The sequence below is a fragment of the Dipodomys ordii genome, unplaced genomic scaffold (genome assembly GCF_000151885.1).
Source record: "Dipodomys ordii isolate 6190 unplaced genomic scaffold, Dord_2.0 Scaffold9, whole genome shotgun sequence".
Lineage (NCBI taxonomy): Eukaryota > Metazoa > Chordata > Mammalia > Rodentia > Heteromyidae > Dipodomys > Dipodomys ordii.
This window is the reverse complement of record NW_012267225.1, coordinates 1,841,803-1,860,314: the sequence shown is the minus strand read 5'-3', so window position 1 is coordinate 1,860,314 and position 18,512 is coordinate 1,841,803. Positions and strand designations below refer to the sequence as shown.

At 43.2% G+C, this 18,512-nt stretch overlaps 1 protein-coding gene across 1 annotated transcript in view; it reads right to left on the bottom strand.

The window, feature by feature from the left end:
- Positions 1-345: 345 nt before the first annotated feature.
- Sfmbt2 (Scm-like with four mbt domains 2) overlaps positions 346-18,512 on the bottom strand; it is a 136,995-nt gene continuing 118,828 nt past the window's right edge. Inside the window, exons 17-21 of the mRNA XM_013009375.1 lie at positions 10,073-10,248; positions 8,709-8,875; positions 7,756-8,022; positions 6,490-6,618; positions 346-5,292 (exon numbers count right to left, since the gene is read on the bottom strand). Of these exons, the coding sequence (XP_012864829.1) occupies positions 5,152-5,292; positions 6,490-6,618; positions 7,756-8,022; positions 8,709-8,875; positions 10,073-10,248 (880 nt within the window). The 3' untranslated portion in view covers positions 346-5,151. The remainder of the gene's footprint in view (positions 5,293-6,489; positions 6,619-7,755; positions 8,023-8,708; positions 8,876-10,072; positions 10,249-18,512) is intronic.

The following is an 18,512-nucleotide window of genomic DNA, read 5'->3' as shown; positions in this document are numbered from 1 at the left end:
GTGCTTGCCTTGCATACATGAGGCCCTGGGTTCGATTCCTCAGCACCACATAAGCAAAAAGAAAAAAGCCGGAAGTGGCGCTATGGCTCAAGTGGTAGAGCGTTAGCCTTGAGCTGAAGAGCTGAGGGACAGCTCCCAGGCCCAGAGTTCTGGCCCCACAACTGGACCACCCGCCCCCCCCCCAAAAAAAGAATAAAGACAAGTCCTTTGAGTAAAGTTCCAGAGTTAGGAGAAAACCTTAAAGGTCACACTGAGAGGCATGGTTGTTACCAACTTAAAAATAGATGCCTCAGCACATAGTAAAAAACAAAATAAAAACAAAATTCAAAATCAAAGAACCATGAAGCAAATGCTAAAAATAGTATTTAATAACCTTCTACACAAAGATACAAACACCACCATAGAATTGATTTTTACTTTATTAACAATGTGGCTTACATTTTTTCAAGTAAAAAGGGTTTTTATTTAGAATAAAAATTAAAATATAACTCTGATATAGATTTTCATTTATGTACATGAAAACATATATACAGAATACAATCTTACAGCAAACGAATAGCATGCCCTTTTAAAGATACTAATTTTTCTTTGATGCACTGAAATCTACACAAGATATGAATCAAACTTTAGTACAAACTATTCAAACTGGAATGTAAAACAGTAAAAGGTCTTTTAACCATCACTTTATCAAGACCATGCTAGTTACCTTCCATTCAGGACAAGTAAGATGATTACTTCATTATTTTTAAAAGTTTGCCTCAAATTTTCCATTGTTACTTTTTTCAGCAAAGGATTGTTCTAGAACTTTCCTTTTTCCTCAGTGTATATCTTCAGCCACACAAAACAATGCTATGCTTGGATTCTGTGACATGACCCACATCCTCTCAGAGGCTGAATCTTAGCTATTGCAAATAAACACAGTAGGTCTACAGCTCAGGAGACTGAGTCGTAATTTATCCTTTGTAAGAAAAATCCAAGGCAGTGAATACATCGGCAATTACAATTTTTAGATAAATTAAATGGGTCACGAATAGCACATGACTTTATCATACCATGTTTTGGATGTTTAGAAACCACACGGATGGTAAGAAGCTATGAGGTCTAATCAAGTTTAAATTTTAACTGTGTTGAAGGAGTAATTAAAAAGAACGACTCTGTAAACAGAAAAGAACAATGAGTAAGAGAGGATCTTTGAATCCTAACTGTTGTCAAGAAGAGTTTTCCCTTGCTACTTAATTATTGCACCAAAGAGACAGTGAGCAATATGGATAGCTCTCTGAAAATTTCTTCCTTACAAACTACAGATATCTTCATTTACAATTTTTCTTTTCAAAGCATTGCACACTCAGTCACAGCTTTCTAGAGACAAGAGAAAGTAATGGGAGCCTAGATTCACCATCTTAACCCAAAAGCAGCAATGTTGTCAAATCACAATAGAGATTTTCACCTACTGTCTTCTGTTTCAGTTTTATGTACAGAAATAAATATAAATGGGTGTTCCACAAAGTAAGTATGAAAACCCCTACTGCTTCCAAAACTTAAGGGGTGTAGCTCTTACAAAGGGTGTTCGGTATGAGAGAGAAAGTAAATTCACCTTTTGCCCCATACAACACTCAAAACTCCATGAGAAAAACTAGGAACTAAATTCATCTTCCCAAAGCTGAGCAAAACGACCTGCCAGCAACTGTAGGAAAGGGTAGAGGTTGCAGGGTTAAGGTCTGGATCGTTTTACTTTACTGAAGAAAACAAATCAGATCAAGCGCAGGAAATGATCTTTCCGAAAGAACCAAATAGGGCAGAAAAGTAGCTTACAGCTCAAATATCTTGTGCGATTCACACTCTGATCAAAGGAACCCAATTTTCAAAATGACAGATGAGTTCTCCACCCTGTGAAGCTTCTGGGAGGAAGGAAACCATTGTTGCAAAGAAGTTTCTGGGATGCCAACAGTACCCTGCTTTTTCCAGGCTAGGATGTTTTGTTTTGTGGACACGATATCTGACAATGCAGTACAAATACAGTCAAGAAACAAGGGTTGGAAACAAACTCTGTTAGTTTTACAGTAGAATTAGGGAGTGGACTCTGGTTCTTAAAGCTGGGGTGGCATTTCTATTTCTTGGGGTATACACTGGACAGATTGTGAGGCATCTGCTTGGTCAGTTCCAAGAGATGAGAGTAAAAATGGTGCCACCCAGAGCAGGAACAGAGGTGGGCATTTGCTGCAGTCCGGATCAATACATTTGGGGTTTATGGGTTGTGGTGGTACTGGGGTACATGTATTAAGACTCTTTCTGTGGTGCTGGTATGCGGGCTTGAACTGAAGGCTTCACTCACTTGGCTTCCTTGCTCACAATTGGTACTCTTCTGCTTGGTCCATGCCTCCACTACAGCATTTTGCTGGCTAACTAAAGATGGAATCAACTTTTCTACCCGAGATGGTTCTCAACAGTGATCTTCTAGGTTTCAATCTCCTGAGTAGCTGGGATTACAGGTGTATGCCAAGAGTGCCTGGCTTCCATCCTTTTTTTTTTCCTGTCACAAAAAAAGGATAAACACAATACAATGTATCTTAGAAAGTGGTCTTATCTTTTAGATGGGAGCTGGTGAAGCAGAAACCACTTTCCAAACCTGTAATAGAATGTGAAGATGTACATCACGAAGATAGGAATCCTTGAGAATCCACAGTCAGTAAAACACTGCCAACTCTCAGAGGAAAAAATATCTCCTTGGTTCTAAAGTGTTTCTCTGCTCTCTTGACGGGCCAGGGCAGAGCGCTCCATGGCTTGGATCTCTTGGATCTTGGATCTATCTCTTCCCTTCACCATGCTCACGAAGTTGGAGTTGACCAAGTAAGCAAGCTCAGGAAGAGAGGGAAGGAAGTTAAACTGCAAGGCTGGATCCATTTAAGCAAGATACTTCTTCCCCCAGCAATGGAGGCCATATCCTGTCTGGGCTTCCTGATGGGTAGTCCTCTAGCCCTTTGGACGACCCCAGGAGATCCCTTTCATCTGAGGCAACACTTATTCCTTCGAGCCATGACTGGAAAGCACACGAGAAGATGACACACACGCTCAGGTATGATGATCTATCCCAGTGGCAGTCCCCATGTCCTTGGCTTGGTATCGATGGCAACAGCTCAGCTTAAAAAGGTCACAGTGGAAGATCAAAGCAGTCTGGACAGAGAAAATGCCACCAATATTGAACTGGATTCCTTTCCAATTGTTGAGAAATATTGCACTCCACTGGGATGAAGTATTTAAGGCCAAAAGCATGTGTCTCTTGAGAAGACAGGGATAGGAAATTGAAGAGAGGCCAGATTGTAGTTTGCAAGAGAGATATCTGACTGCAAACGAAACACACATTACCAGAGCCATTTCCATTCTTGCAATACCACACAGGATAAACTCTTCCCACTCAAGGCTTCAGGGCAGATCCACTGGCCAAACTTTTGAAGATGGACTGTAAAAAAAAATTCAGCTTCTGGAGAGACTATGAAGTTTCAACCATAATATATTTGTGTTCCACTTAAAACTGTAACTGTTACAGGATGCTAAGCAAAGTTAGCAGGAGGAATCAAAGTTTGCAGTGCCTCTCAGCTCATCAGGTCTTAACATGGTACCAAAATATGAGCAGCTAATAAGCTCACCATACTACATGACTAGCACTGCTGATAGTCTAGGCAAAGAAATGATCAACACAATGATAGTAAACAATAAACAATAAGAAAAACAAAAAACACAGACAGATAAGAAGCCCACACCTCAGCCATGAGACCTACCACTTCTGAACAGGAAGATTTGGTTTCCATATGTAAATCTGAGAAAGCATCAAGGTGACTTTTCCATCAGAGTATTACTGTCCCTTTGGGTTTGTGGAAACACTGAACCACTCATGAGGAAACAGAGATAGAACTGCTGGGTATAAAAAAGTCAGCCAATTTTCACAGCCATAGATTTAGCAGATTTAACAAAACTGCTTTCATAAGCAACCTCAAAGCCAGAATGGAATAGAGGAAGTACAGTGTGAATTATCTGCTTCATTTTTTTTTTCTCATTTTGGTCAACCTGGACTCTTGTCTTCTAGGGTAGGTAACAAGGAGACATGTTCCCTGCTCCACTCCTAGGTGTTCAAACCTGTCCTCTGATAGGAAATAGGGTCTAAAAGGATGGAAAGTTACCCCACATAGCACAGAATTTGTCATGGACAAGGAGGATGAGAACCATGGGTCTCTGGCTGTTCCATGTGCGGCATCATAGCAGGCATTCCTGTCTCCTCATGTGCGTACATGTGGCACACCAGGGCAAGAGGGAGCACCATGGATGCTCAGAGGGACTTTCTTGCTGTGAAGATGTAGCCAGTTCCTGAAATTCTTCCCCCATCTCTTCCTGTTTTTGCCTTCTACACAGCATTTGGAACTTCCCTAAAGTAGGCATTCCCTGATCAGGAGACATCCCTAGGATGGGCTAAGCTGCAATCACACCAGAAAAGTCATCTCATTACAAATGAGACACCAGCCTCCCTTTGCACTCCAAATTGACTGAAGAGGCACATTGGACTGATGGTGGAGGTTTGGCACATCTTTTTGGTAATAACAGCCTGAAATGTTGCTCACAGTCATGGTGGAGAAAGTAGTTGCCACCATGAACAAATAGAGGTGAAAACACCAGCCACAGAAGCACAGCCGTGGGTGATTAGGAAAGATGCCTGACAACACCTACCACAAAACCTTCCAGCAGAGGCTTTCATGGCCTCCTTGGTCACCTTTGGGAAGATGCTGGCTGTGCCTATGCTAGCTGTCAAGGAATATGGGCTGAGAGTGGGAGACCCTGTTCCCAGGAAGCTGCCTGGGTTGGCGTGGGACAATGGTGAAATGTAAATAGACTAAGAACCTCTTCTGTGTCTTGGCATATGGCCTAATACAACACTGTACTTACACTCTCCTGAAGCTTCTGTGTGCTTTTAAAAACATGGCAATACCAAACAGGCTGGTGGATGGGCTCAGTCCTGGGTTGTTGGCATTTTGGTGATATTGAATGAATATACCTTTTCATATATCCCAGCAAAATTCAAATCTCTATCCTGAAAACTTTCACAAATAAATGTAGCATCACAAGGATCATGAGCCATCTTCGGGGTAGGGGTGGGGAGCCAAGTCAGTTGGCATACTGGGCGTAGAAAGCCACTTTAACTCTCTCGATCTGGTGGCACAACTTGATAGCAGGCCCCAGCTTCAGTTCCATGCACTCCTGCACTGTCGGCAGGGTCAGTAGGAGGAGCGCCTGGCCATCAATGTCCTGCCAGGAAACAAAGCAGAGTTAGACGAAGGGGAGTAGGTGCCTGGGAAATACATGTGTTACATTCAGGCTTCATCCTGGGGTAAATCTTATTTTGTTGATATAGGAGAGTGTCAGCAGAGAAACTATAAGTATTAATAGCATAAGTATTAATAAAAATCTTCTTATTACCTAATGAGTTAAATATAGGCTGCTAAATTCTTTGGTTATTTTGTGGTTGGCTCTTTTGTTTCTCATTTTTGATGGTACTGGGGTTTTGAACTCAGCGTCTCACATCTGCTAGATCAGCACTCTATTACTTAAGTCACATTCCCAGCCCTTTTATGCTTTAGTTACTTTTCAGACAGGGCCTCATGCTTTTGTTCAGGTTGTCCTTGAACTGAGATCCTCCTAATTTTACCTCCCCAACATTCGGGATTGTAAGTGTGAATCATCATATCTAATTTGTTTTTTTGAGATAGGTTCTTACAACCACATTTTCTCCACCTCCCAAGTAGCTGGGATGATAAGCTTGCACCATCAAGCCAGGCTCTCACTGATGTTTTTTTTTTTTTTTTTTTTCTGGTGGTTGGGGGAGGGGTGGCCTTGTATCATCACTACTTAATTGCAAAAGAAGCTGCTTATTTACTGATAGATAGTGACAATAAGATCCATGCAAAGGCTGCTTTCTGCAGCCAAAGAAACAGCAAAAGGGTAGTAACTCAGCAAGAAAAAAGACTTGCACATGCCAAGAATTCCACTGAAGTCCAATCCCACAACAAAATCTGTGGCCCAGGCTTTGGCCCACCATGTGAGGCCCAACAAGAAGCCTTGACTTCCAGCTAGGCCAGACTACAAGCAGACCACCTAGAAGGTAGCATCCAAGAAGGCCAGGCAAGGAGTTGAGATATTTCACCTCTGTATGTTGGTAAAGAGCAAGCACCTCAGGTGGGCTTAATATAGACCAACGGCAGAGCATGGATGCCCATCCCTCACCCAGGGGCAACAGGCATCTCCCTTTCCCTGTTGGGGAAGCAGAACACCCTGCCCATGCCCAGCAGCCCTCTCATAGTGTCAACCATGGTCAAGAGGGACCCTGGGACTTTGACACCCCCTTTCCTGGCAGTCATGAGAAGGCCACATTAGATGTCGGAGGAGTTCATTTAAAATCAGGAGTCTAGGAATATGAACCCATAATGACCCAATGAGCCACTCTACCTGCTCCTGAAAGATCTTGGCCAAGGGGGCACAGTCTGTCAGCTTAATGAACCTTACTACGTCCGTGACTGTCCACTCCAGAGGGTTGCTCTCCAGCACAAGCCTTTCCTCCTCCTCCTGTTTCGTTTCCTGGAGAGGAAGTAGGACAGGAGATAGTCACTGCCTGTGTGAGCTGTGACATCTGTTCCCACACCTGCTGGGCAATTGTTGCTGTCTCTTTTGTCTCTCACTGGGTACCTCAACAGATACAGAAACTCACTCTTGCAGCAGTTTCTTAGCAGCTTGTCCCTGGTGAGCACCTGTAATGACCTTTGGTCTTTCAGAAGTTAAAAATAAAGGGCACAGTGATAGCCTATCTTGAGTTTTAGTTGAGGAATCCTGGGCATCTTAAAGCATCTTTGATTACAGAAAAGACTAGAGATGCTGAGAGACAAAAATACACCCAATGTGCCCACAGTGTGTGTGTGTGTGTGTGTGTGTGTGTGTGTGTGCGCTGCACTGTGCTGGGGACTGAACTTGGGGCCTTGCTTGGTCTTTTCACTCAAGGCAAGTGCTTTCCTATTTGAGCTATACTTGAGCGACATCTCTGAGTTTTTGTTGGTTTATTGGAGATAAGTCTTATGGACTTCTCTGCCTGGTCTTGGGCTGATATCTGAGATGCTGAAATTACAGATGTCAGCTATTGGTAGCCAGCAGACTTTTTGTTTTTGAGTCTGATTAGATAGTTCAAGCTGGCCTCAAACCTGCAGTCCTCTGGTGTGTGCCACCACCTCTAGCTTGTCCCCACTGACATCTATGAAGATGATGATGCCTTGGCCACTAATCAAACACCATCTGAAGGGTTTGGGGAGATCTGGTATGTATGATTCATATTTTATGACATCATAGGTCACCTTAACAGCCTCAAAAGGGGTTCTCCTAGAGACAGATTAGATATTACATAGAAAGCCAAGGCAGACGTAGAAATGGGGCGGAAGTTTGAAATCCCAGTGTTCAGAGGGACATGGAGGACTTGATCCTCTCCTGCATGATGAGGCCTGGTAGGGTTGAAGCTTTCCAGAGTGAAGATGTTACTGGAATCCAGGAGGGACATTCTCATGCTTTCTGCTAAGAGGTGGAATCAAAGTCTTTTGCTCCTTGACTTGGGAACTTTGAGGGAACAATTGCTGCCACCTTTCAGATGTTCAGAGGCTTCTCTCTCAATCTCACTCCAAATGATCATTTGTGCTCTTCTTACAAAATGAGTGTGCCACTCTCACAACTCACCTCCTGACCCTCAGGCCTGGCAGGTGGGTCCTTGTCCCCATCCTCAGCAGTGGCAGGGGCCGGAGGGGGTCGGGCCCTTCGAGCTCTCTCCACAGGCGGCCGACGCACAGCCTCCGAGCTGCTACTCCTCAGGGTCACAGCCCTCCGGGGCCGGGAAGAGGGCACTTCAGCCGAAGAGGTGTCTGTCTGGTCATCCCGCAGCTCAGAGCCAGTCTCCTCACTCGCGGTATCATCGTCCAGGGCATCCGCATCCTCATCTTCACTTTCCTGAAAAGAAAGAGGAATGCACTTGAAGGGGGCTGGAGAGATGGAGTCGAATGAATTTAGTGGGGTGATAGGCTCCAGCAGCCACTCAGCCTGCCCCCATCCCAGCTTCCTTTCCTGTCTGGGCAGCACTTAGCAAGTGTTGTCCAAAACTGACCATGCTCTAATGTAGCTCTTTCCCTGACAAAGTAGTGGACACGTGAAATGGGCTCTCAGTAGAAGGGTGTCAGGTGGGTGGGGCTTATTTCTCTCCTGATGATTCTGTAGCAAGCATCAGCTGTAGCCTTCACTGTTAAACAGTAAGATGGCAGAGAGGGTCGTGCATCCACATTCAATGTTACAGCCAGCTGTGATGTTACATACTTGTAATCCCAGTACTTGGAAGATAGAGGTAGGAGGGTCAAAAGCTTAAGGTCAATCCAGGCTTACAGAGCAAGACCTTGTTTTGAACCAAAACACAACAACTCCCCCTTCAAAATGCCCAAGGTTGGATGTGGTCATTCAACCTAATCATGTGGTCATCCAAGCTAATCAGGCTGGCCCAGGCACAAGACCCAGCCTGAAAAAGAAACTCGAAGCAAAATGGCTAAGGGGCACTGCTTAAGCAGTAGAGTGCTTGCCTAGCTAGCACAAGGTTCAATTCCCTATACCACAAAACAAATACCAAATGTCTTTTAGACAGAACATACCTCCCCAGAGCCTGCCGTTAAGTCCATGGCAGAAGACCTTCGTTTCTTCTGCACAAAGATGGATTTTCGTCGTTTTCTTCTTCGGGCTGGTTTCGTGTGTCCAATCTCAATGCTGCTTTCCCCAATTGGAGGTTTAATGATCTTCTTTCTCTTTCCATAGTAATACGCTAAAAAGAGAAAGAGGGTTTTATCAAATGAAACTACACTTCAGTATATTCTTGAGCCAGGGAGTGACCTCATCCTTACTGTGCTCAGTGTCACTAAAGATCGTTCTGTTTTCTTCCTGCTATAGCCCAGGACCAAGCTGCAGTACTATTCACTCTAAGATGTTTGAGAGATCTTAGATTTTGAAATATTGAAGAATTAGGTCCAGGAGCAGTTCATTTCAGTGGTGTGCAATGGGGCTGTATTAGCCTGCACCTTCCCTGTGTCCTCAAAGTATAGGGAAGCCCATTTGTGAGGTAAATGTTCAAGACCAAGTGTAGCTCATCCTCAGTGAATGGAGCTACTCAAGAGCAGCTGCTAACCAGTGAGTTCCTCTTTTAGTCAACAGAAGGGATTAGGGATGAAGTCTTCAGGAAGTAGGATGATGGAGACATACCTACTCATGGTTCTCACCTGACTGTGTACAGACAGAAATGGAAAGCAAGAGGATCGAGTGTATAGCTGACCTTCAGTGAGACTGTGAGTAGAAGGTAAACTCTTGTGTGTGTGTGTGTATTGAGATTTGTTTCCAACACTGAAGTTGGCAAAAGGGCTGACCACACACACAAGGGGTACTTGTCAGGCTCCAGGAATGGCTGAAAACTGAGCTGGCAGAGCCGACTTCCAGATCCCTGTCCGTGGGTTGAGAAAGAAGCGATGTCCTGTATCATGGTGGAAAAGTAAAGGCAGCCAAGAGCAAACAAAAGGCTGGTTGTTTCCGAGTCCTCTGATTATGCCCTGAACTTTGCATGCTGTGTCTAAATGAGGGAAACACTAACTACGATGAAGAGAGGGTAAGATGGGTAAAGGGATTCATTACAGCTTTCCACCGTAAGGACAAGAAATTAATTCGGGTTCCCAACCATCACTAAGCAGCACTCCACTGTACCTTTTCTGCAGCCTTGTGGGATCCACTGAAATTCACAATTGCCCCCTCCCCCACTCTCTCCCTTTCCAAGTCCTGCCGCTGCAGCCCAACCACCTATTCCTTGGCCAGCCTACGAACTCATGAGAATCTGCCACAGCAAGCCCTAAAAGATTTCTCCAGAGGAATTCCTAGGAAAAACTACTCAAACGGTAAAAAGAAAACAAAACAAAAACCCATTATACCGTAGGTCCACTCTTGTGGGTCCATTTCTTGTCCCTTCATTTGTACTTACTGTATTTGGTTTTAGTGTGAATGGAGCAATTCTCTGGGCAGTTGTCAGAAACCAACACAGGGCTAAACAAATTTGGGCAGCATTCTAGCTTGGCACAAACTCGCCGGCAGAAATTTGCTACTTGGTCAGATGTTCGTACAATCTTGACCACAGCCCTGTAGGTTTTGCCTCTGTACCTAGAACATGAGGAAGGAAGGAAAGGTGATGATAACTTATTAGACCTTTTATTGTTATGACACCTTCCCAACGTGGACACTTCATTCCCTAAGGCAATGGGTACCACCTGTACTGGCCACGCACTTTGTTTTAGTACTTCCTTATAATCTCTCTCTCTCTTTCTTTCACACACACACACATGTACACACACACGTACACACACACATTTTTTTGTCACTTGAAATTAGGGCTTGAACTTGCTAGGTAAGTGCTCTACATGAAGCCATTTCCTCAGCCCTTTTTGCTTTTTTTTCAGTATTATACTTTTTGCCTGGGCCAGCAGCCTTGGATCCCAATGCTTCTATCAACACCTCATATGTAGCTGGGATTAGAGATGTGAGACACAGCTTGTTTGTTGAGATGGGACATTTCCAATTTTTGCCTAGGCTAGCCTTAGTTCTTGATCCTCCTATCTATACCTCCTGGGAAGCAGGGATGAGAGGCATGAGCTACCACATCCAGCTCATGAAAATATTTTGGCTAGCATGTACAAAATCCATGGTGCCTGTGCTAAATCTAATGTAGGAAACATTTCCATCTAGCATGCTACCAACCTGCTGCACAGGATCACACAGCAAAGATGAGTAGCATGTGGTAATATTAATGGCTGTGCTTCCTGAAATGAAGGTAATGGCATCTAATAGTGATTATTCCTGCTGGCATATTTTGTTCTGGCAAAACACGGTGCAAATGGGATGGTGACACAGCTTTGAAAAACACACAGGCACTGAACTAACATCTTTTTTCAAGACTGAATAGTGCTCTGTTGAACCTGGGACAACTTCCATTATTCATAAATGACAGCTGTGCAGAATGGTGCAACGTAAGCAAGGCCACATTTAAAAGAAGAGAAGCAATGGATTTTACATTAAAAAAAAAAAACACACATAAGAAACCAGGAAACAAGCCATACAGCACAGCCAGGAGACCAGCTGACCATGTAGGGATTCCTGACACTGCAGATGCTGGCAGCGCATGGTTTTGGTGCCACAGACTCACAGCAGGTCCAGTGAATTACCTGCAGATACCAAAGAAGGCTCTGCATCAAAGAGCCCTGAGACACGGCAGAGACACTGGCCTGTTGGGCACCCTGCCCTGCCCCTCTTCAGGCTGAGACATGAACTAAAACCACTTCTAGAGGGACCCTCAGCTCTCCTGTCCCCCTCTTCTGTGGTTTGGGTTTCTGCTCTACAAAGCAGTATGTCTGATCCTTTCTGTGATCCTGTGACTTTGCTAACTCCTAGGGGACTCAGATTTCAATAGGCAGCCAGAGGATATGCCACCCTAGCCCAGGCACAGGTCAGAGAATGAATACAGGGATCAACAGGTCTTCATACGAACCTTTATTTCCTATTCCACTGAAGGCTTTGTGAAGTTAAGATTTTATTTAGATGCTGGGTGCCAGGGGCTTGTGCCTGTAATCCTAGCTACTCAGGAGGCTGAGATTGGAGGATCACAGTTCAAAGCCAGCCCAGGCAGGAAAGTTTATGAGAATCTTACCCCTGACTATCAAAAAAGCTACAAGTGGTGCTGTGGCTCAAGGGGTAAAGCACTAGCCTGGAGCAAAAAAGCTCATGGAAGTGCCCAGGCCCTAAGTTCAAGCCCCAGAACACACACACACCACACACACACACACACACACACACACACACACACACACACACACACACACACACCATGGCAGTAAACTTAGCTGAGCAGCATTGCCTGAGAGACAGTCACTCGAGTTGTGGATTGAACTGTGTCCCTGCACATGTTAAAACTCTAATGCGACTATATTTGGAGATAGGACCTTTAACGACAGGTCAAACAGTATCAATGGTGTCTTACCACTGCAGGAGAGGAAGAGACACCAGAGTGATGAGTACACACAACAATTTATTTGTCAGGGAAACAGCATCTCAGAGTAGCTTTGGCAAATAACACATTTGTGGAAAAATAGCCCAAATAAAGAGGCATGAACTTCCAAGGTCAGCTGACATTGCCGACCAACAACATGAGGACCAGATACTCTTCCCTATTCTCACTTGTACATTTGAGCCGACAACTCATGAGGACACAAGAGGAACATCAGGAAATTCATTGGTATAAACCTAAGTATAAAATCAGATCATCATGTTTGTAAGTCCAACATTAAGCTTTAAAACCTTGGTGGGGAATCTACAAAGAATACAACAGTTACAGAGAAGAAAAATCTGAATCTTGAGAATGGAAAACTAAATTAATCTTTTATACAGACTGAGGATTTTTTCAGATTTGTTTTGTCTTTCTGGAGACTATAAAAATATATTTTCCCTAACAAATCATTTTTAAAGCCTCAGAAGCAGAAAAAATTAAAATATTAAACTCTCAGTTGACAAAAGAGGTCTTCTGTATTTCAGTACCTTTGCCCTCCTTTTACTTCTATTTCTCTGATGTGCCAAGGTCGACTTTCAGTGTAGGAAGAACTAAAGAAGTACTCTGTAGATAAAAAGTTATGCTTCTGAACCCTGTAGCCTTGCACAAGTTGATTTTTCCAGGGCCTCTAATGATCTTCTATGTAGAGCTTCCCTCTGGGTACCCTGGAGAACCCTTGGGGTTCACTCTGGGGAAAAGTGTCTGGCTTCCTGTTTTTGTGCCATTTTGACATCCCTTAAAAATGGAAAATAGTGGGAAAAAAATAGTGGACTAAAACACCTGATGGATCCATATTCCCACGTGGTTTAATTCACTACACATTCAGAGTTCCTAGAAGTTTATTGGGAAGAGCTCAATATCAAGATGCTTAAAGGCTCTTTAAAAAAATAGAATAACCTGACACTTAAAAGCAGAAGACTCATGAAAACCAGGTCAGTCATCCAACTGTGGAAGGAGAAGAGTGCAAAGGTGAGATCCTGATGCTCACCAAACCACCAAGTTACAAAGAACACGGGTGGAGAAAGGAGCTATTACCTGTGGGGAACAGAAAAGGGCCGGCTTTTGTTCCTCCCTCACTGGGGCTGACTGAGGGGAGGCATTTTAGTGGAACCTTTCATCATTAGCAAAAGGTATGGAAATAAGAACTCCAGCACAGTTGAAAAATGAGGCCTTTGCTGCACTCGTCTACGTAGAAGCCAGTGCAGTGGTGGAGGACAGAGAACCAGAAGGGGGGCATGGACTGGGGGCTACCATGCCCCTTCCTTGAGGAACTGGGTACCCCAGATGCTGGAAGGGCTTCTGGGAGACAGCCCTTGATTCCCCAGCCCTCGAGCGGTGGCTCCCATACAGCCCCACGCCTGGGGAATAAGTCAAAAGAAATGACCACCTGGGCCCAACTCGGGGTAGCCTTGAGGGCGTTTCTAGTCCCAGAGCTACTGCCAGGCTTCACGGCAGGCCAATCTTGTTGCCTGCCTTGTGCTGTTGTCTCCTCTTTCTTTCAAGGGTCCCAAGGGCCCTTCACCCATGTGGGACACACTTAGCCTGGGAGAGGCGAGACAGCAGGGCACCAAGGGGCTATGGAGACCTTCTGCATGTTAGGGAGAGGGAGGGCACCGGGGTGATACCAGGACCTGATCAAATGAATAACACACAGAGGGGAGAGCTGCAGTAGGGGAAAGGAAGGGCTCAGAAGCACCTGGACTGGAACCGAGATCCAAATATGAGTATGTGCAGAGAGGGGCAGGCCTGAGGCTGCCGGCTTGCAGGTGGACTCCTGGCTGGCACCTGGCACCTAGGCACTTGGGCTTCTGAAGGGTTAAAAATAGCTTACTGTCAAATAAATAATGACTATCAGAAAAAAAAATAGCTTATTGTCACCAGACTATGGCAACAATGAGAGCATGCCTGGAACCTACTTTCTATGGGTACTCTGGAACTTGGGGTGCACTAGTCAGAGGCTAGGCAGGAGGCCAGTCTCCACTTAACACCCTAGGTTTGTGCTTCTCTGGGCAGAAATGTTACCCATGTGCCCACTTTTCTTATTTTTGGTGGAGGTATTAGGGATTGATCTCAGGACCTCGTACTAGCTAGGCAAGGGCTATATCATTTGAGCCATGACTTGTTTTTTTGATTTGATGTGTTTTTTGTTTTTTTCAGTTAGAGCCACTCTCCTTCCAAAACACCCCAGCACAAGGCTGGAGTTATTCCAAGAATAGGACTGGAAGAAAAGAATTTAGAACATCTTCTTTGGACAGAATATTTTTTTTAAATATCAAATAATGATAGAGACAAGACAAAGGGACCAAGAAGGAATCTTTGTGTGGCTTCCACTGGCCAAATCCAAGGCAAGCTAAACATCAACATAAGTGAAAATGATATACATAGTTCATTGAATAAAATCAGGACCTGTCAGTTCACACTGATGTAAGTTAACGAACTGGAAGCTTGATGAGGAATGGGAAATTCAGATGGGACACAAAGGATCTCTACAGTGGAGACACTGCAGATCTTGCCTTAGAAAGGGCTCCAGGTGTTCAGCAAACAGGGTGGGAGAAGCTGATTTCACGTGGCATGTGATAGGCCACACGCAGAGCACATTTCTTAGGCGGTCTTCCTGCTGTAGATGCACAAATCTAACTCCAACCATAAAGACACATGAAAGAATCCCAAAGTAAAAAGTGATCCTTGGTCCTCAAAACACCCAGGTCATGATAGCCAAGGAAAGTCGGAGCAACCATTGTAGAAGGGAGGAGGCTAATCTGGTATGTCTACCCCCCACCCCCACCCCCACCTCCCAGTGTGAGATTCTGGACTAGCTACTCCTGCCACAAAGGTTGGTACTGGATGATGTGAGCAGACTGAATTATCAATAGTAATGTTTCATCACCCATTTATTTATTGTGGTCATGGAGAATGTCTTTATTTTATAGGAAACAGCTCATTAATATTCAGTGATGAAAGGACTATTGCCCATAACGTATTTTCCAAACTGTTCAGAAGAAAGAAAAAGACCTTCATTCTGAACTTGGCATTTTTTCCTGTCTGCGCTCATTTCCAAAAAAATGCTTAAAATAAATAAATAAATGTAGTAAATTGGTTACAGTAAGCTAACTAAACCACACACTCTCCACCAAATATTTTTGAGCACTATTGGTTTAGCACACACATAAACCCTCTGTTAATATTTTAAAAAAAAATTAAAGAAACAAGTATTTGTATATCTAGCTCTAGCCTGCACCAATAAACTGACTTGCTTTGAGTTAATCAACAAATTAGGAAAATGGTTTCATTGTCAAATACATGCAAAACATAAGAAGATACTGGCCTATCAAAAAATGTGTAGCAAAGGCAACTCTAAACCCTCAATGAATGGTTGTGAGTTGATAGCATATAACTGTGTTTATAGAATACTTTTTTCAGTGCTGGACAAGTATCCAGTAGGCCGTATACAAGCTGGAAAAATACCACTGAGCTACACCCCCAATACAGATAAAAATGGAATTTTCATCATTCATCTGAACCTAATATAATCTTCCAGGGTAGTGGAGACACAGGGGTTTGAGCTCTATGCTACAGATGTGGCAACCCTGGAACATCTGGGTGAAGCCCCCAGCACACTCAGCCCAGGAAGGCAAATCACCCCAGCTGAACCAGGTAAGGAAGAATTAACATGTGACTAGCTTTTGCAGAGGGTCAGTGTAGGTATCCTTTTTCACATGAATCACGTGATAGCCAAATATCACACTTACTGTTCATAAAATATAGACTGGACTGAGCACCAGCAAGACAAAAAGAGTGAAAACATAAAAACATGTTCATTGCTTACAGCAGAGACAGACCTAAGTTATTTTGTAAAGCAGTGCAGGACTCACTGAGGGTCAAGATCTGACGCTGTCTCCTGGCAACTGCCTACAAGATAATGAAATCTAATTCTATTGAATGGATACCAGTAAATATTCTAAATACTCATAACAAAGGGCTGGAAAATCTGGTAAGTCTCCACCTCATTTTTCTGAAGATCATCACAAAAGCTATTCTAAGAGGAGTTCACATAACTTTTTTTTTCCTCCAAGAAGATTTTATAACATGCAAAACATGTTTACATTTCTCTAACACGCCTAGGAATATTTTTTAATTCCCCCAAGGTACAGCCCTAAATTTCTCCTCTTGAAATTTAAAATAATGTAGGTCAATTTATAAAGACTACATTCATCAGAAAGCAGGAAACTTTTTTGTTGCAGAGAAGCTGAAATGAACTATATGTATCAGAATCCATACACTGCAGCAAGTCTATTTTTTGCTTTGAAATACGCACTGAGGAGTAATGATACAGCTCTTTTTTTTCATTTTATTTTATTTTATTTTTTGTGAACATACTGTACAGAGGGGTTACAATTACATGGGCAGGATAATGCGTACATTTCTTATCAAGCATTGCAGCCTCCTCCTTTACAGCTCTTTACATGTTGTTCAAATACAGCAATAATTTCCTGAGCTGCCTAGAAGCTATGGTTAGTTGGACAAATAGAAAGAAAAACACCACTCACACATTTACACATGAGTATATGTGTACACAGAGTAGTTTTCCTTCTATCTACAGGTCAAAAATCCTTTGGGAAGTACCTTCATCCTATCAGATAAATGGGCCGTTCATTAATCTTTAGAAAACAACAGGTAATAATCCCAGATGGGGAATCAGAGCACTCATACTGCTCTGAGGATCATCTTACAGCCTCACTTCCTGAAGAAACTCCTTGCGATATTATAATTCCAGCCCCACAACAACCAATGCAATTCCATATCTTAACTGCAGCTCTTCCTTCCGCTAAGTTCATTTATCCATGACAGAAAACACTTTGGCCTTTCAGCAAAATGGAAAGAAGGTGTCTTGTTCTCCTCCTGATTGCACCAAAGAAAATATAGCAAAGTTGTCACAATCTACAAAAGTTGTCACTTCCTATCAGGAGGAAAGAGGTGATGCACCATGCAAGACTGTCACAGCAAGGCACATGCTGACTCTAAACCTGCCATCATTAGCAGCTGCTTGGGGTGGCCCCTATGATCTGGTGTAGCTGAATTCCAGTTCAGACAGCCACTTCCTCATTAGAAGCGGCTGTGTAAGATTTTCGCTCTGGAACTCCTGTCATCTCTGATATAAGAGGTAATGCTTTGTCTTTACAATTCAGCAGGGCTGGAATTGCCCTGTGTCTGTTTTGATTATATCGGGCTGGATTTAATAAAAGCTCTGATTGACTTGGTAACATGAAAATAAGTGCCAACATTTGCAAAATGAACTCTCACTGTCATGGAGCAAGGTTCTGGCTGATTTAGGAACAGGAGAGCTTTTAATGGAATTTAAGAGTTCTGTACTGTCACTATTTCAGCATCCGTGAGTGTTGTTATCTAGGCTGTATTGAATCTTACAGAAAACTTTAAAACAAGAAGTAAGGATTTCTGTGTATAACCAAGATTGCTCAAGATTTTTAACAGCCCAAAAGTGACATTAGGAAGAAACATCCTACATTGGCTGGTCACTTCCCCTTTACAGAAAAAAGAGAAATACCAAATGTTAGGCGGGAAACAATTTGTTTCTGAGCTATGGATGAAGCTCATCAAATATCACTTGGGAATGAAGCTATGTGCAGCTCCTTCCATTAGGATACCATTTTATGCAAATGAAGACTCTTCTTAATTACATATATTCTCTCCACTCTTGTGATTTGGCAGAGTATCATAACACCTTAAGCGGCATGTAAGAATCAAAATTACAGAGTTATTTTAAGAAGACTCTGGGATGCTATGTGGGGGGGTTATTGACAATGAGTTAGTGTAAAAGCCTAATAAATATCTCACCATTTCTACCTGAAACTAGGATGAATTAGCTATAGAAGAAACTGCTACTGGTCAGACAAGTTATTAAGAATTCCCAATTTTCATTATAAACAGGAAAGGATAAGGGTTCTGTATATATCAGAAAGTGGTTTACTTCTTTTTTTAAGCATTGTTTCTTAGTTGTTCTATATAAATATATTAGAAATGTAATATAAATGTAGCCAGGTGTGGTGACTCACATCTGTAACTTTAACTACTTCAAAAACATAAGTAGCGAGATTGTGGTCCAGCTGGCCTGGGTAAAAAGCAAAGACTCTACTTGAATAAAACATAAAAGCAAAAAGGGATGGAGGAAGGGCTCAAGTGGTAGAGCACCTGCCTATCAAACCCATGTACTATATAAAGGAACATATGCTGGGTGTTGGTGGTTCATGCCTATAATCCTAGCTACTCCGTGGGGAGAGATATGAGGATCAAGGTTCAAAGCCAGTCAGAG